At 36.4% G+C, this 20094-nt stretch overlaps 1 protein-coding gene across 1 annotated transcript in view; it reads right to left on the bottom strand.

Annotated features, from left to right (window-relative positions):
• Positions 1-345: 345 nt before the first annotated feature.
• The window catches only part of UCHL3 (ubiquitin carboxyl-terminal esterase L3 (ubiquitin thiolesterase)), a 44463-nt gene continuing 24714 nt past the window's right edge, over positions 346-20094 (bottom strand). Inside the window, exons 7-9 of the mRNA XM_009894447.1 lie at positions 4871-4946; positions 2317-2375; positions 346-1047 (exon numbers count right to left, since the gene is read on the bottom strand). Of these exons, the coding sequence (XP_009892749.1) occupies positions 964-1047; positions 2317-2375; positions 4871-4946 (219 nt within the window). The 3' untranslated portion in view covers positions 346-963. The remainder of the gene's footprint in view (positions 1048-2316; positions 2376-4870; positions 4947-20094) is intronic.

Below are 20094 nucleotides of genomic sequence, written 5' to 3'. Positions count from 1 at the left end.
TCACATAACATTCAGTAATGCCACCTGACAAACTTATAATAGATACTCCTAAAGGGGAAAAAAAAGTATATGACTGTCACGGCTATCTTAAAATATATAGTCTGTTCTTGTTACACAAAACTTCATTACAACAATCACTACTTCTCTATCAAATTATTTCAGTTAAGTGAGATACTTCACATTGCTGTACTCACCTGTGTGTGCCCTCTGCAGTCCTACCATTTGAACTAGTATTAATTACTAGTGTGGCTTTTCTGAGGCAAAAATCCATGTTGTTTTTCCACATATATAAATAGCAAACACTGGTTTAACTAAAGCTTTTTTTAACAATTTTATTAACATTAGTAGGCTTGAGAAACAAAATTAAGTTTTATTCAAAATGTAAAGATTAAGCTAATTTTAAAATGTTAGTGCTCAACAACAGTAAGAAGCAACAGTCCTTTTTCTGCCTTTTTTGTTCCATATATTTATTTATAAATAACGCACTGAAAAAAATGCCTTTGTCTTTTGAGGCACCTGCAAAAGTTCTAATAATATTCTTGTATCATTACAATTAAAAGATGGAGATAGCCTCCTAGTTCAAGTTTTTACCCATTCACATACCACATACTCCACTCAAAATATTATCTGTGAATGATACAAAGGATAATCCTGCTCTGAACTAGCTCATCATTATTATGATGCAATATCACAGACAACAATTCCCAAAACTTTTAAGGGCATGGAAGGGGAAAACACCCACCAAATAGAAGTCTTGCACAAAATGCATGCGTGTATATAAATACCCAAAGTTGCTTTAGGAACAAGCAGCAAGATATAGCAAGGACAAATGCAAAGTTTATTCCACGTACGCTACAATTAATCAACATATTAGGGAAGTATCAAAATCTGTACTATTAACATATGGCAACGGTTTTATTGTTACAATACATTGCAATAGATTAGCTCAACTGGAAAAGGCTTTTAAGCTGCAGACAGTGCAATTGCATTAAATCTTAATTCTTCTGGGTCACGTTCCATGAATTTCTTGCAAACTTCTATTGCATCCTAGGGAAAAAAAAGTAAAACACAAACAAACAAACAAACCAAAACAAGAAACACTATACTTACTAAAAAAGCCCACAACTGAAATACGAAGTTATGCTCTATAGAAAATATGCTCCAAATGGATTTCTCCATAGAGGTTTACTAAATACTGTGACAAATCTACATAAACTGTACGTCTGATCTGAGTTACCACCACTATTCAAGATTATTTACAGCGCGCATATGGGCAGCGGAAGAGAGCAAAAGTCGCATGCAGAACCTTAGCAACAATGACTGAATATTGCAACAGTTGTGATGCTTGTCTGACTTTCTAAATGCATCTCTGAAGTTTGCCTTTACTATTGCTGCTGCATTCTGAATTTTTTCCTTTGTCTCAAGATGAATCTAAGATGCGTGGGGTAAGCGAAAGATTATAAGTAATTCCTTCATCTAGCTTTAGGGTGCAATCTGGAGAACACATGTTATCAGTAAAAGGGAAAAAAGCCACATAGGAAAAAAGGAAAGCTTTATCCAGCTTCTCCCCCTGCCCAAACAAGCACAAATTGTATGCAATCTTTACAGACGTTAGTATATGCTACTAAATTATAAAAGGTTTATTTTGGTCGGTTTCTTAGTTTCTCTGGTTTCCTCTTTTTGTAAAGCTAATCCAGTCTGGATACCATTAAAGTCAGATCTATGCATTGCCTTCTCATCATTCTTTGGGGGTGACAGTTTACCCTTCCAATTCAGTGTATTCCTTCCCAATTAATTTCTTAACTAAACAGCTCCTGAGACAAAGAAACACCCAAAAGAAGCCATGAAACTGGAGAAGAATGATTAATAGTAAGTGTCAGAAAAGAAATCAACCTCTGTCTAGCATGGCACCTATCAAACTATAACTAAACCAAAGGACAGAGAATGAAAACTTATCTTAAGTTTTCAATCTGATGACTTCATCTCATGTACAATTTGAAAGGAGCAGAGATATATGGAAATCTCAGCACAGAAGAAAAGTCAGTCTGATCTGCTATGGTCAACCCTTCCGACTTTTCTTGTTACCATGTTATGATAGTCTGTCATCCAGAGTCACAACACAAGCGCTCTGAAATATCTGTTTTAAAACTGAGTAAACCTAATTTAGTATCACCATCCCACTCACTCTATTCCTCGTCCAACCATAAATACAGCAAGACTTTTGTATAAGTATTTTTATATGTATTTTTAATAAATTTTGTGTAAATATAGCAAAAAATTTGTATAACACCATTTAAGAAGGTTTTCTATTCCTACCTCTAAAAAAGAATCATCACTAGTTTCCCCATGGTTTATTGGAAATGGCTTGCGCCCATCTGTTGAAACACAAAGCAGGATTGAACAACACATTTATAAAATTAGAAAAGCTTCATTTTTCCAGTTAAAACTATTTGAACAATTTTTTTGCTCTTCATTTACAAAAATGCTACCCCATTTTTCATAAAAGAATCCCAAACGCAGCTAGCTATTCCCAGGTCTCTCCTCCACTGTTGACTGCTTCAACAGGTATCATTATGTACAGTCTGCTACATTAAAAAAAAAAAATCCAATCAAACCAATGAAATACTTTTTAATATTTTATCTGAAAACTTTAAGGTTATACGTTGTGATTGCTTTGGTGCTGGTATAGTACTTCAGCTTTTTAAGTAGAGAAGTACAATTTCAACTGCACTTAATGGATTTACCCAGACAGGCAGCTGTATGTCTGCGGTCTATGACAGCTGTGATCAGGGACTCCACAACAGACGAGAATACCAAACCCACCAGTTTGAAAAGTCTGGCCTAACTGAAATGGTACTCTCATTTAAAATAAATGAGCAAACTAACCAAATAACTTTAAGTACCAAGTGCTTTTACAGCATTCAAAAATGGTTGCTATAGTAGATTATTTTTCCTCCCATTTGCAATATAAGAAAGCTATCGTTCTCAGCATTTTAAAAATAATTTTATTCATAGAAATATGTTTCAGGTTACTTGTGAAGAGCTTACAGTATGAGAACATGTCAGGATACTCTAAGTATTTGCCAAACCAAATTCCCTCTTGTCTCTGTCCTCCCTTTCAATGGCTCCTTCCTCCCCAAAGATTCCATCAAAGTTGACAATAATTCCAAACTACATTTTCCACAACTAAAAATAGACTCAGTGTTAGAAAACTTTCGGATTTACATGAACAAGAGGTTGTCCATTATTCTAACAACCACGATTGAAGATACAACAATGGAAAACCCTCAGAACATGGCAGGGAAATAGAACTGAATGCCCTGTACTGTTGCAAGCTAAGTTTGATACTTTTTTTTTTTTTTTTTAACATACATCTTAGCAGAACAGCATTTTAATTTCATGTGCCTATAAATAATGTGTTTTCTACGGCAAAAACATCATAAGCATTTAACATTCATGCTCTTCCTCAGCATTTTCTGCCTGCAAAAGCCCACATGCTGGCCACAGTGACTGAAGCCAGTGAATTAATTGAAAAACCTTCTCCCATTTTCCTACTTTTAAGTATGTTTTGCTTTCCTCCGCTGGTACAGAGAGAAGTTATTTTAAGAACAAAGGAAATAGTAGTATTAGCATTCCACTGTACAGTGGAGCTAAATGCCTCTATTTTTTTAAAAAAAAAATTCAAGCAAAAAGTTCAAGTGGGTTTTATCTTGCATTGTACTTACAGAAAATAGCTAAACACGGTTATCATAGTCTGTAGTGTGCTTTTTAAACAGCAAATTAATTCACAATGAAAAGGTAACATGGAAATAGTAGCACACAACTAGAAGAAGAGTGAGCCATCCATCACGCCTTAAAATTTAGAATCATAAAATATTTATATTCCATCCTACAGCAGTTGCCTCACTATTTGATCTAGCTTGCTGACAAACATACAGCATCATAAAAATACAGAAATGTGTGCCTATTGTTCACGGCTCACCACTGATAATATCCTTTAGATCACCTTAATATTAGCATAAGCACTTCTTATATACTACTTATGCCCCAGGTTATGATTAGTTGTCACCTGTTAAGGGCATTGCTTAATTACATGTTGATTTTCAAAAGGCGAAAATGTTCTCACTATAAAAGACTGAAAAAATTATGTTAGGAAAGACCAGTGACTTGCAGTTTTTAAATCCTGATCAACTTGCTAGTTTTCTGAAGTGCCTGCAGCAAAACCTAGTTACCCAGCAACATGTTTAAGATTGGAGTCATTAGAGAGTATCTGAGCAGAACTTGGTGCTACAATCTGAAGAGGGAAAAGATATAGCTATAATTCAGAAAACAGACTGCTGTTTTAGAGTTAACTGTCTAGTGACCACAAAAAGGTAGAAGAAAAAATAACCAGCCTATAACAAATGAGTTATATTAGTATCTGCTAGTATTCTGACTACATAATTTCAGTTTAAACTGTATCATGCTATTTAATAATATAGTTAAAACTTCTAAGGTGGCATACAGTTCATTTATTAATTCCCTAAACAATTCAGGGACATAAAAGTACCTTCCTCTCTGAAACTTTGAGTATTTATCAATTCTTTCTTGCTTCCTGTCCTTGTAAATCATAAAGTTTAGAGGCAGCCCAGTATTCCGTACCATTTTATCTTAATAGAAGGGAGTTGAGTGAAGGAGAATCCAAAAAAACAATGGGAAGGAGGTTGCAATTGTTTGACAGAATCCCCTGCCCCCCCCAGACACTATGATGCAGTTGAAAAGAACCTAAGCCCTACATTAAATCAAGTAATATCTCTCAAACTTTGATAGTTAACAACATTACTACTTGTATTTGTTTCAAACAAATGGAGAGGATAAAAAGTGTTCTTACCCAATTCGTAGAGATGACCACCTACATTAACTAATGCAATAAAGTGAAGGTCTACTTTTTCATCTATACTTGGTGCCTGCAAGACAGAACAACACAAAAATAAATTGTGTTCACTAAAATTCTTATCACAATATGATCAATGAGAACATATCATCATAATACGCAAAACACCTGGCCAAGAGAAATCACGAGTGAGAAGCACATTCTGGATCTATATAGAATGGCAGAAGTCACACTGCAGAACATTTTGGAATACAAAGAAGCTTTCTGCAAATATACAGATCAGTAAGAATCCTTTCAGTAAAGTATATGGAAGTCTTTCCAATTATAGCTCTACATAAAAGCCTTCTTTTTCATTAATGAACTAGAAGTAGTATCAGCTCAAATATATTAACACTAAAAATAGATATTCATGTAAACAGCAACTCCTTCACTAACCCATCTCCCATAACAAAGTGACGCAGGTCTGACCGCTGAACCTGTCATATTTTAAAACTGAACAATATTAACACGTTCAAATAAATTTTTCCTCCTAAGCCACATATCGTACAGTTAACCTGTTCCCTCCTTACAGGCAGTTGGGAGTATCTGTTTCTTTCAAGGTACAATTCACACATCGTAAGTGGGGAGGAGGGAAAATAACCAGACACATGCCTAGAGCTCTGTTTGTCTCAGAGACTTCTGAAATTTCGTAGTGGCATCATAGGCATCATCACTGCATACCAAGAAAGGACTTAAGTGCAGTGACAGATTCAAGTGACATGACACAAAAAATGGTTGCAGTTGGCAGAGATCTCTGTAGCCTGATATTTTGTTGCCAACTACGGCAGTAGTTGTTTTCTTTTTCAGAAGAAAACAGGGCATGCACAGCGTGGTACTCTGCCAGCACACGTTCCCAGCATCCGCTCAGCAATGGTTTTTGAACTTCTGAGCCAAAAGGTACATCGCCATTGTTGTGTTCGATAGCAGTTGATGGTCTTATTTCCTCATCAGTCTGCAACTGAGCCCCAATCCACAATTTAAGAAGATACTGCTGAAGGAATGGGAAAAAGCACCTCAGTTTTTCTTAAACTGTCAAGAAACTGACTTCCGTGAAAATTTACTTCATGTAGTTTTGTTCCATCTTGTAATTACTGTTAGCCTTATGTGACTTTCTTGAAGTGCCCCAAAAATCTAAGAATTTGCCAGAAACGGATTAGAGTGTAAAATGAGTTGTAGAACCTTAGTTGCATCATGTTTTCAAGACTGGGTTAAAAGTTTCCTTCTCCCTGATGGTCATAAAAAACTTTAAAAGATGATCTAAACTGAAGAAATGTAGCAAAAAAACAGAACAATAAAGTGAAGGACAAGAAGTCACCGTAAGTCCTTCAATACATCAAGAACGCCAAAGGACACAGCATTACAGAGGAACTGCCAACCGCTGACAGAAATTCTATGTAGTAAGCCCAAAAAATGAAAAAAGAGAAAAACAAAAACCCACACAACCTCCCCTCACCCTCATTTGAGATTCATCTCCATGACCAGTTAAAGTTTGAAAGACATAATACCCTGTTTCATCTCTGTTTCAGAGCACCTAGAATGGAGCAAGAGCAATCCTGCTGCTGAAGATGAGGTGGCTATTAAAGAAAGGAGAGGACCTTTGCACCAGAACTCCAAGGAATCTTTTTCTCCTATGGCATACGGAATTGCCTTTGAGAATTTGGCTTTACAAAAGGCCAAACAGAGCCAGGGCTTAGGAAAAAAATAAAACAAAAAAAAACACCAAAACCAAAAACCCAAGCAAAACAAGGATCCTCTAGAGTTTGGCTACCCCAGTTGTAAACTCCCAAGGACCACAGGTTTCTGTAACTTCCTGAAAACGCACAAGACAGTTGCTGACAAACAAAGGGAATAACAACAAGGTACCATCGATCAACCAACAGTTTAGAGGCACCTAAACTGTGATGCTACAAAAGTGTGCAGAAAGGCAAAGCTGAGAGTCCTTGCCAAATCCTACATTGCCACCTAATCCCCATGTAGAGATACGACTTCAGGGCTAGTCACTTACCAATTAAACTTACCAACATGGAAATCTGGGCTGAAGGAATGTCAGGGTTAGGGGAAAGACTAGTGCCAGTTAGTCTCACTTTAGGAAGGAAATAGCTTGGCATTTAAAAGCTCGCATCTGACCATACGCTACCTGGGCTCAAATTGACATTAACCAGAAAAACTCAAAGTATCACTATTTCAGAAGACTTTAAGATGTTCAAGATTTGGTTTTGATCACATTTAGAAGAAAATACAGTTGTCTCTTTGACCATTTTGAGTGTTGTGTTCTTTGTGCCAGCTTCTAATAAACACCTTTTCTATAGAGGGACACTTGGCATGCTTGGAATGCTGAGCCTATATACAGCTAGACGATGGATAGGGAAGCCATCAAAAAAGAGCACAATTAACTTTTCATAGAGTTTACTTGAAGACAGTGCTGCTCCTATAGAATCCTGCTGCGTTTTTGCACATGCCCGATCTAAATAACATGCTTCCATTAAGTGCTGTTGCCACAACCCGTGAGAAATGTTGTTTTTACATTTTTAATTCCCCAACTTCATAGAAAGAACGAAAAGTGCCACGCCATTATTAAAGTTTCTACCACAAGTTCTAATGTAGACAGTCTCCTTCCCTTGTGATTTCTTTTCATCTAATGTAGATACTAATAAGTTTAGTACCAAGTAGATCTATTAAATTTCTTGAAAAATTAGGATTTCAATAGTTTTTGACAGAAAATTATTTGCATAATTATAAGCACAGAGAAACAATACAGTCTGAATAATCAAGATGACCTAAAACTCAATATTATAAAAACGTGTTGCTTATGACTTAGGCAAACAAGTAACCAGATTAAACTTTCCCAATGTGACGAATCCGATTCAAAATCCCCCCACTCCTCTCTGGTGGGGGGGGACAGACGGGACACAGGACATGCATTGCATATGCGTGCATGCACGCACACACACAGACATTAACACAAAAAGAAGCCTAGCCAAGCCAATTTCTGCTTCACTGGGAAGCTCTAGGAATTCTAATACTCGGAACCAGAAGATTTTAAATTTCAAAGGAATGAAAAGAAGAAGGAATGTCAGCTTCAGGGAGATGTCTTTTGTGGTCTCCTTGAAAAGCTACACCTTTGGCCAAGTTTTCAGCTTCTAATAAACAGTCTGTGTGAATGCTTAAAAAACCCAAGAGAACACAGCTTTAAGAAGTCTGACTCCATGTTCATCGCTAGGTAGTATTTTCAGAACAATTACAGAGGATTTTCTCTTGATTATTCTTCTTGTCAAAGACCACAGTAACGTGAACATCAGTCAAGTGTTGGGATGACCTGTTCCTTTAGATTTTTTCACTTAGAAGCCCACTAATGTGCAAAATCAGGCAGCAAATTTGAATGACCGCATGTATGAACCGAAAGACACAGGAGTCTAAATAAGATGATTGTCTAACCGTGATTGGGAAATAATCCATGGAATTCAAGAATCATTTTTCAAGTCTTCCAAAGACACAGTGAAGAGAATTTATATTTCTTTCCCATCCAGAAAAGACGGAAAGAAGACAAATACCAGCGTCTTCAGTATCTTACAGAAGCTTATGTTATGGTTTCAACCTTAGCATAAGGACTAAGTTTTGGTAGTAAGGGCTAGTGGACACCACTCTTCCAATTTATCTCTTCAAAAGAAAAAAAATAAAACCACCCTGAAAAATAATGACCAGCAGACTTGAAACTGACTTGAAGAGGAAAAATGCAAGAAGTTTAATGCTCAAAGTGATGGTTCTGATAACACCTTCTCAGCTGTAATCTGTTGTCAAGGTGTTGAGATAATGCTCAATGATAATAATAGAGTGTATCTTTATGAATACCCAGTCACATACACAAAAGTGACAGCCAAGGTTGTCATGCCCTCCAATTTTGGATCCACATTAAAAGCACCTGAATGATGAAGCCTTGATTTTTCAGATTATTTGACTGCCTTCTCTGCTAACCTGGGCATTCAAATTAAATAATAAACAATTGCTGACTGCCATGAGAAGTCACTTTTAATTGACTTGTCTCAGGTCAATACCCATTCATTTATGTTATCGAAACAACCCCTCTACATTTCTTCCTCTATTCTTCACTAGCAGATTTCCAATCAGTAGTTTTTAAAATGGCACTTCCCAAAGTTTTTACTATACAAATGATAACCCTTCCTACTCCCTCTTTTTGTACTGGAAAATTCCTTTATTTTACCTTTCATTACTGCATGCTGCCCTCTCCTCATGAACTACAATAGTCTTCTTTCTTGTTGCTGCACTAACCTTCAGAAACCTCAATGTTACACCCCTATATCACTGTTTACCCAATCATATCAGCTCGTCTAATAAAGTGCATTTCATCACCTACACAGTTTATCTTGCTAATGCACTTAAACCATTATCCCAATCTAAAAGTCAGTGCTCAGTTTTCATGCACATTAAAAAAAAACAGGTTCAGTGTTACATGTTATTTCCTTATACTTGCTCTTGAGAGAAAGGAGTGAAGCAAGAAGTCTCACAAACCAGTTTAGTAGAATGCTTCGTATTGCAGGTACTGACAGGGAAAGGAAAAAACACCATTTCTGTTAAGTCAGGAAATTGGCATCAAGAGTCTGTCAGGTTCTGGAAGAAGAATGGTAAAGACTGAGCAGGAAAATACAATCTTGCAGAACCCTGAGAAATAAAAAGTTTCAAATGCATCTAACTGAAAAATCATGACAAAAGTAACTAAAGTCTAAGAGAAGAAAAAAAACGTAGGGGTTTAACTATACAGTTTCACTCACAAGAAGTTACAAGAAGCCACAGAAAAACATATTAAAAAATAAAGTTCACACAACAGGACATTAGGTATGGTTTGGATTCAATAAATTTTGAAGTAAAGGGGAAAAAGTGATGCAATTGCTATTGGGTAGATTAGGCATCTGTAATTTCCATTTTGAAGCATGGAACATGCTTGGGCAAATGTACTGTGTAGGCCTGTGCAAGGCATTTGAATCCTGGTTAAAATACTGCAATTAAAACGAAGAGCACTGGAATGATGATCACAAGTTTCAGCAAGATTATTTCTGGCTCATTCTCACAGAACAGTGACGTCTCTATTCATGCTCAATATACTGCAGTGAGTTTATGGTATTTGAAATGCTCTGGAGTTTCACAGTTGAACATATGTAGGTTAATTTAGACCAAGGTATCCCTTGTCCAGAATAATGAAAAAGAATTTCTATAAGAAAGGTGCTGAGAAACTGTCTTGAGTGCTGACCCAAGAATGGAGAAGAAGTTCCTTTGCTAAGCATTGCCTTATGTATTTTTCTACCATACTGTCATGGTATACAAGCTGTCTTAAGCTTATTAACTCTATGTCCCCAACTATAGCTAGAACACGCAAGTATCCAGTGAAGTACAATTCCAAGCTGTAGGAAAGTAGCATCTGATTTCAAATGGGAGGACATCAAGCAAGAAGGTGAAATCCAGAGATAGGCTCTACCAATGACCAGAGTATCAGGATAAAGAATGTTAAAACAAACACAACTCTCCCTTTAGATCTATAAGCAAGAGGGATTATTCAGCAGTATGCTGCTGTAAATAGGTATTTCTTGGATTTTTTTTAGAGAACAGGAACTTCAGTCTGACACAGAAAGTAAATGGGAAAAAACAAAGAGCATGTTTTCCAACTTGAGAAGTGTAGGAAAAAAAAAGGAGAATTACAAGATTAGCTTGACACATCAAATGCAGCAAAATGACCTAAGGCACGAAGAGACACTAAACTAAAAGAACAAAAGAGGTGGAAGGATTAAGAGATCATTACAAGGACTGAGGAAAAGTCAACATTACTAATGAAGTATATTGTTACCTATAGTTGATAAATTTCCTTTACCTACTGCAATTTATCAGGTTTGCATAGAACATTTCAGGACAGTATTTTCAGTTACTTTTTTTTTTTTTTTTTAATTGTAGGTTCTTAACTCATCTGGAGACCTACTCTAAAAAGTCAAGGTAGGGAAAGGGGTTTTATGTAAGGAGCATAAATACAGCCTCCCATCATGAAGACTTCTGCTTCTGAAACAATCTATTTTCTGTCAATGTTTAAGTAGTAGAAATGTACTTAGAACTACAAGAAAGTTCAACTGTATTTTAAACACAATACACAGGTTGTTTCCCCCCCTCCCTTAAATTTAAGTGCATAGATTTCTTAATAAAAGAAATACTAGAACATTTTCATACAACACAGACCCATTCAGCCATCTTGCAGAATGACCAGAGCTACACTAATAATACTAATAATGACAGGTATTGACAGGACAAAACTTCAAGGACCAGGTAGTATTTATTATCAAGCCAACTGGACAGCTTTAATGCCCAAAATGCTGTCTGGTTTTTTGCATATTAAAGTAATTTACATGTAGTTTGTGTGTTCTGGAATTTTCTTGAAAAGCTATGTTATACAAAAGTGTAAAGACAAGAACAACATTTAGTTACCAATAAATATCAGCATATATTGTATTCAGTGATATATCTCTGCATATAGAGACTTATGATTTTAATCTGTCAGAAGGAGACAGTCAGGGTCTCAGGGGAGTTAACAAGTAATATTTTAAAATCTATTTTTAGTGGCAAGCTTCTGTTTTGCCAGATACAGTTGTATTGAAGGCCACTTATTTTTTGAATGAACTTTTTGAATGTCTTCAAAGGAAACGCTCACTGCTAATGGATGAGGAGTTTGTTTTTAGAAATTTTCTGAAGTAAATAAAACACTCAACTTGTCAACAGTGTTTTTCTAGTATAATCACAACAGATTATGCTGTAATGTCCATCCTTGGATAAGTCACGGTTTATTTAGCATTGAAGTAAACTCATCGTCAATTAATGTTTTTGTTCTAGGCAGGTACACTCAAGCTTGTCTTCCTCAATAAGTCTTTTTTTAACAAGCAGCTTATATAGGTCAAATTCATACAAGAACCCAGTTTCAAATTACAGAAATATGATGTAGAATTTTCCAAGTTTTGCTAAACAGACAAGAAAGTCCCCAGGTAAAATGTCAGAGATTTGACAATGTTAATGGCATAAATATTAAATGGAGAGAGAAAGCATGCATCGGGGAGAACTTAACTCTGTGCTAAACTCCATGCCTCCTCAAATCCCAAGGTATTTAACTAGCTCCAAATGATAACATCAAGGACGTTTCATAGTTTTGAAGATTACAAGAGAGTTAGATACTTAATAATAGCAATTATTACTCACATAAAGAGAAAGGAGTCTGGGAAAAGTTCTCATTTCGATATACTTATCAGGATAAAAAGATAAAAGCTATAAAGAAATAGAAGCTTTTGGACACTAATTTTTAATAGCAATAAAACATTAAGAAGGCTTTCCATATCTGGAAAGACAGATCTGTATGAAAAAGGAAGTTATTTGGACCACGGTCAGAATAATTATTTCACCTCAGTAAAAAAAAAAAAAAAATCAAAGAAGAATTTCTAGTTACACAAGTGGTCATTACCAAAGAATGATAAAAACCAAAATCACTGTCCCAATTTTGCATTTAAGACCATTCACTTCTACATATCAAGATTTTTTTGTGTGTGCACTAAAAGTGTGATCACTCCTTAAAAGCAGGATGAAATACCCCTAAACCACTCTTTCAGTTTAGTGTTTCTGATGGTCATAGGACAGTTTAGAAATATTAGCTATTCTGTGCATGCATTTTTTTTTTCTGCATTTCTAAGATATATTTGTGTGCTGTGAATGAAGAAGGAAAAAAGTATAAGCATGGTATTTGATGACAAGCTTTTCTTATTAGAATGTCTTCACCTTCAACTAGAATGTATGCCTATAAACTGGATAAAGAAACAGATGTAAAGTGAGAAAGTAGGCAGCCCCTTGGGATTACAGGAAACATTTTGTCTTTACTGAAATACTCAGGGACCATTAATCAAGACTTAGAATGAAAGAAAAGGAGACTAGGTTTAGGATACGAGAACATAAACCAGGTCTCAAACACAGAAGAAATAATAGCGTGTGACAAAGAATTAGAAGCCCCTTGGTTTAGCACATCCAAATGAAAGATCATGAAGATGAGGTGAAAAGAAGAGGCTGGATGTGGAACCTATGGCAAAAAAAAAAAAAAAGAAAAAAAAAAGAAAAAGGCCACTTAATGAAGGGCAAACTTCATCTATGCTTTGAAAATGATTTGGCACGTGTATTGAATCAAAAATACCTGGACAGAAAAGCATGGAGTGATGTACTTTTGCTGTCCGACATGGGGGAAAGAGAAAAAAAAACAAAAAAAAAAACCACGGAAGAAAGAAATCCTAAGAATGGTTGAGAAAAGACCCCAACAAAAAGTGATGCCTTGAGGACCGAAGTTACATGGCAGAAGGCCAGTCGTGTCAGAGTAAAAGACTGAAGATGGACTACACTTACAACAGAATGAAGCCCAACAGATGGAAGGCGTATCAAGGGCCGCCAACGACGAAGACGGATTGACGGACTGGTAGCCTTTGCAGGACCTACATGATTACGTTTGGCCCAGGAGAGGGATGCAGAGTGACACAATGGTGAAGCCTTCGTTCTGCTGTGGCTAACCTGAGGCTGCGATGAGGATGGTGGTGAAGACAGCGAGGACGATGACGACTACATAAACATTAAAAAAGAACATACTTAGCCCACTTAAACTTGAAGTAACATACCTAAAAAGGCAACTGCAAAGATGTCCACTATTTATTATACTGTCCTTTAACTGTTCAAATCACACAGATAATAATCAAGACTGTGTTGAATTTGAATGAGAAGAAAAAAAGAACAATGGAAATAAGCAAAGACATGGTCCAAATCTGAAGTTTATCACCAGATAGGCTAGAGGTTATTCACACCCAGTGAACTTCATATTATGAACACAAGTTAACTGACTCATTCAAGAGGCAGACTGTTGGAAAGTGAGGAGGGAGGGGATTTAAATATCTTGTCATGGAAGGAATAGTTGAGAACAGAGAGTTATCAGTTTTGTCTACCGCTACAAAACTGTAAGCAACAGTTCTCTGGCAATTTGGGAAAGCTAGGCTGTGCTACTCTGGGATTTAAAATGAATCAAGTAACTACTGTAACAGAACCCAGAGTTTCTCTACTGTTCCATGTCTAACATAAAAGGAAAGCAAAGAAAAAGGGAAGCTTACCGTGGTGAGGTATGCAACTTCCTAAGTTTTTCACCTATTCTTCTAAAATAGCAGGCCAGTGGCAGTATTGCCATTAACACTCAGGATCCCTTTAGTATCCGTGGAAGCAGTAGGACTATGTTAAACCATTCAAATTGTTACTATTAGAAGAAAGACCACAGAAGTATTAAAAATGACTCTCAGCTGCAACTGACAAAGTTACAGTAAATATATTTAAGACCAGAAAGGACCATTGTGATGATTTAGTTTTGATCTTCTGTCCCACACAGGCCACAGGACCAAACAAGTTCAAGTTTTGTTTGGATCAGAACATACTCACAAAACAAACATTCAAGCTTATCAATTTTTTTACTACTGAAATAGATCAGAACAAATCAAAATTTCAATCAATCCTGTCTATAGCTAGAGAGACAGTAACATATCCATACAGTTTACTAAATACATTAGTGCTAAATGAAAAGGCAAGCTTTTGTAGTCCTCCTTAATGATTATATGAAAATGAACAATGGATTACATTAGTTTATCTGGCCATGATGTCAAAAACCAGGGGCTCACCTTCAGCTTATCATTCACCATTACTTTCTCCTCTCAGCATATATAAAAATCTCAAATGTTATCTTCAGTCTTTCAGAAAACCCCTCACCTTCTGTCAGGAAATAAACTTTATCATTTCTGCTAACTACACGGCTTTTATTTGGCCTCAGAAAAAAACCCCAAGAAACTCCTGTGTTTGAAGCTAAAATAAAGGGCAATCCAGATTGTCCTGTGTTGATGTCTTGTGCTGAACTTTTCACACTGCTTGCAGGTATTGGGGTGTGTTTTTATGTTGTCTTCCATGTCACTGATAGAAGTTCTTTAACAGTACAGGTCTTCGAACCAACTCCTGCAGAGCTAGCAAACATACTTATTCATCGATGATACCCCACTTATCTGCACTGAGTCCTGCCAGCTACTTGCAAATCCACTGAAGTGATGCAAGTAGAACAGAAACTGCAGCTCCTTAAGGTATCTCCCACATTATGCATTCAATGGAATGATTCTAGTAGACTTCAGAAACTGAGCATTAGATAGCTTCTCTAAAAAAATTATTTTCATTCTTTAATCAGTGCTTAAGTACCAGTCTAAACCATTTACTTTCTTTGTATTATTTTTGAAGCAATTCACCTTCTTTCCCATTCAATTTTATTTTTTTCCCTTTTTCTGTCAAGAGGGGGACAATGAATCGGTTCTTTCTGCCCCCATATTGCTGACCTTAAAGAACAAAGACAGGGATAGGAATTCTTCATGAAAAGCAAACATCAAGAACAGTAGAAACTGCAGAGCTCAGAGATATGCATGGAGTGTTATCAAGTCTCCTAACCTGCCCAGAGAATAGTTTTCCACAGGTTTGTCACAGGTCGGGTTTGTTTTTTGTGTTTTTTTTCTTCAATTAACTTCTGATTTTCAAACATTCTAATCCACCCCTAAACCTCAGTAGCATAGAAGAGGACAAAACCAGAAAACTCCACCCCCAAAATGTAACTATATGAAGTAAGAGGAATTTAGCGATTGCAATACTTCTACAAGTCAGAGACACAAGAGTTAAATGACTACTATAGTTTATCTGTACTACTGATTTTTTCAAATTCTTCATTTGAAAAACTTATTTAAAATGAGGGATTTTACATTTAGATAGTGTATCAGATGGCTTTAAAAACAATTTATTCTCAGCTTGCCTAAGAAAATTCCAAAAGACGACTGATAAAACATTGCTCCTAGAAGTCCTCACAGTTCATAGACCTCCCTATGGAGGAAGGAACCTGTAAGATTAGAACCTGCTGTGGGGCAGAAATTTAAGAGTTTTGCTGACTAGATAGTTCACGATAAAAGGCAAGACACACTACTTTATGTTTTACAATTTTGTAAGCTGCTGCTATCAAAACAGACAAGACTGTTAGTCTTCCTGGAATCTGCAATATAGTAACTGTTTACTTAGTTAAAAAAATGAAACTGAAAAACTTGTTGAGAGTAGGAATTTACTCTGGCTTTGATGCATTCCATTGACTGGAAGCTGTGAAACTGTATACTTTTGCTATGAAGAAACTCTATCTTTAAGCACTCCTAGTGTAATTACTATGGAACAATTAATAAGACTTTGAACAATACCAAATTTAAGATTTGTTTAACACTACAGGGATGACCAGAATATTGAAAGATGTCTTTTATAAAGCATTTTTTACCTGTTACCATTCTTAACTTTTACCATTCTTAATGACTGCAGTTATTTATTTGCTCCCTAGCTAATATTGCTAAAATAATGAGAATATGTTAAAAACACCCCTTCCCTGAATGTAATGAGACCAGAAAAGACTATAAATTCTCAAATCTGAATTTACAACCTAGAATGCAGTCTAAGGCAGCTAATATTTTAAAATTTCTAAGTCAGTATTTGTCTTCATTTTAAATTCCATTCATTGAATCTTTTTATCCTTGATTTCCTGTACTAGTGGTTCCCCTAATGAGATCAACCAAGACAAAGAAAAACCTCGTCCACACTGAAAATAAACTTTTGCATTTGAAAGAGTGAAATTTCAACAGAGTATATAGGAATTCTGGAAAAGCAAACTTAATACCAGATTATGTCTAATTAACAAGGCTGCAATAGCCATAAAATTCCACGCATTGCTTTAATTATACGCACAAATTAAGCTGTGTCAACTGAAGTTGTTTTCAACTTAATATTGAAAAAAAATATAATTACGTGTCAATAATAATATGAAATTAATGTTAAATACTCATCTCCATATAAAGGATACAAAGTCATATATTTCACATTTAATTTAAAATGCAGAAGACAAATCATAACTTGAGACACTCTATTCAAACAAGACTTATTAAAAGCTAGAAACTGGAGAAGAGAGAATTAGACTAACTTCACAAGATGAAAGGATCACAGGAACATATTTCTGTGCTGAAAATTGAAGCAGGTCAAATATCTGAAGTGGTAAAACAAAAACCCTGAAATAGAATTGAATGTTATTGTCATATAAACCAGTAAGCACGTTATGTTTATGATTTGAAATGCAAAAAAATACATTATGAACAAGTTAAAAGCTTCATGGAATAAATCCAAAAAATGTTCAGGCAATTATCATCTACCCCAATCCAAAACTCATTACTATATATAGCTGTTGTTAAAGCCTAGAACCATTTAAATCTAAGATCTAAAGGAAACACCTATAGTCTGTCACATGCCAAGAGCTGTGCTTTTGCAAATACCTAGAAGTGCAGAAGTTTGATAGTGCTGAGTAGCCCAAACCTGTCAGGTTCTAGAAACAGCGATCTGTCTGCTCATCTTATTTGGGGAATCCAATACAGCAAAGTATCTCAGTCCACATCTAATGCATTGAAGACCCGACAGGACAAAGTGGCATCTCGTATTGCATGACCACTTCTTTCTAAGAGGAAGCATTTATTACCATGGTTACAAAAATTAATCTATCTGGAACCTCAGGTTCAGGGCATCCTCTCAGTGGAAAGTTCAAGCCCATGCCACCTTCCCTGTCTATCAGCTGACAAACTATGCTGGGACTGGGGCTTTTTTCTTTTCCCTATTTTGAGGTTGTGTTTCTATGTAGAAAGAAATGCTAGTTGCACTGGGACAGAGGTCAAACAAGCTTTAACTGCACACCAACATCACTGGAAACTTGGGAACCAGAAGGAAGTACAATACTTTTAGTCTTGGTCTTTGTTTCAGATGCACAACCCTGGGACAGAGGCCTGCCACGTGTTCTGCACCTGCTCAGTTGATTCGGTCGGTGAGCATAAAATAACTCCTCTCAACAAACTCATTATACAGTTCCCATACAGTAAGCCCTGTAGGAGAGATGAGGGAAGGTTGAAGTGACAATAAAAAGTGCAACCTTTCCAGCCACATGTGCAATACAAGAGTTATTATATGTCCTGGTTTGAGGTAAAACAGGACCAATTTTGTTCAGTAACTTTACTTTTTAACTAGGCCTCTTCTAACTACTGAAGTTAACAGCATATTGTGCAGACACTGTTTGCTCTCAGAGTGATAAGACCGATGTTTATAGCTGATGCCCAGGCATGGTATGCAGAGAGGCTCTTGCTTATACTTATTGCTATAACACCCAAGGTCAGCTCACTTTGTTCTTTGCCCCGTTGGAGGGTCGGAAGCAGAAAAGCGTAGAGGGGTCCCACCTGCAGGGAGGAGCGGACAGGACAGGTGACCCAAAACTGACCAACGAAGGTATTCCATCCCATCTGCCTCATGCTCAGTATAAAAGCTGAGGGATCAAAGGGGTCAATCTCTCCTTCTTCTATAGCCAGTGTCTGAGGAGGACTCTGTTCATCTGCCTTTGATCCCAATCCTGAATCCTAATCTGGAATCCATTTCCTGTCTGTCACTGAGTCCAGTCTGGGACTTCCCCAGTGCCAGCTGGTGATGTGACTGTCATCCTGGGAGCTTGATATGGGTTTGTATGTATTTCGTTATTTCTTTTTTATTTTATTATTACTATTTCAAAGTAGTTTAGTTCCTTCTAAACTCGTAAGTCTCTCTCTCTCTTTCCAAGAGAGGTAGGGGGCAGCATCTGTTGTTCGCTCAGTGGCCGGTTCGGCCCAAACTACAACATTATAGCTTTAAGATTATATTCAGAGAGGATGTACTTAATAGCTATCATTTTTCCCCACCACCTTTTGAGGTTTTTTTTGTTTTGTTTAAGTAATTGTTCATTACTGAATTAAACACAATGTTTTAAAGGGTCTATATTACAGTTCAGAGTGTAATGGTGATTTTCTTCCTTAGAAGTCATTATCCTTAGTGGGTTTTTTACATGCAAATTAAATCCATGCATCACACTGTCTGAAAAAATTCTTGTCCTCCTCCTTCCTTCACTAGTGTTTTTAATCTTTTAACAGCATTTCAAGCTTGTTTTGGTGGTGGTGGTGAAATCTTGAGAGACAGTAAGTTCCTTCAAGCTTTTATAAGAAGATAAGCAGCCAGAGAGGGAAGAGGAGCCTGACAGAGGAAGTATTCCACAGCGGCAGAAGCTGCTTCAGAAGCTCATCTCCAACAGTACACCACAGAATTCACATAAACAAGAGACATCATGAATATTTCAACTGCAAGAAAAGTCTTGCTCCTAACCAGAACTTCCTTACGTGAAACAAAAGCCTGCACAATACGTTAAGGTTCATAAACTCCACTCCTCACAGACCTACTTCTTCTGTCAACATCACAGTTATCAGCATTAACATGTATTGAAACTGAGACTAAAGTCTTTAAACTGAACTGAGCTACACCTGCTCGCTGATCAACTTCAGCACCAGGAAGTTTAAGTAGTGTTTCTGCAGCTGGTAAAAAGAAAATCTTTACAGTATTCTCCATGTCAGTTTAATCCATGATTAAGAATGGATAGTATCCCAAGAGTATTACTGTGCTAGGCATATGGGTGAAGACAGAGCTTAAAGACAAGAAAAATGGTGAGATCAGAGCACCCAAAAAAATCTTTCAACAATTAGTGGTAATTTCTCTCTCTCTGAAAACCTAAATTTAAGTTCTATGGCCTATGTTAGGCAAAAGTCAAGCTAGATTATCACAATGGTGACTTCTGTGATCAAAAATTAGTGGAATTACAAAAAAGAAAATTCCAAAGAGTAGGGAGCTCTGCAAAACCTGAATTAACTAGAATTTTTCCAATAGTTTTTCCTCCACAAGATTTTTTTGTCTTAAATAAATTCAACAGCTTTGTTGCACACCCAATTACCATATTTTTAGAGTGCTTCCTAGAGCAAAGTTGGTTGATGCAACATCAATTCTCTGAGTAGTTTTAGCCCACTGTCTAGCTTCAGCCATATTGGTAAAATGTTGGCAGTTTTAAGGATTGTAAATTCTTGTAATTCTTTTTCCCCAAAATTAGTGGTTAACTAAAGAAAACAAACAAACAAAAAAAAAACCAAACCCAAAAAATGGATCGCCAAATTAGTTTCTCTTCTGCCTGAGGG

This window comes from Charadrius vociferus, unplaced genomic scaffold (genome assembly GCF_000708025.1).
Source record: "Charadrius vociferus isolate BGI_N301 unplaced genomic scaffold, ASM70802v2 scaffold1401, whole genome shotgun sequence".
NCBI classification, from domain to species: Eukaryota; Metazoa; Chordata; class Aves; order Charadriiformes; family Charadriidae; genus Charadrius; species Charadrius vociferus.
Note: the sequence above shows the minus strand (reverse complement) of the source record. Positions and strands in the feature narration are given on the sequence as shown.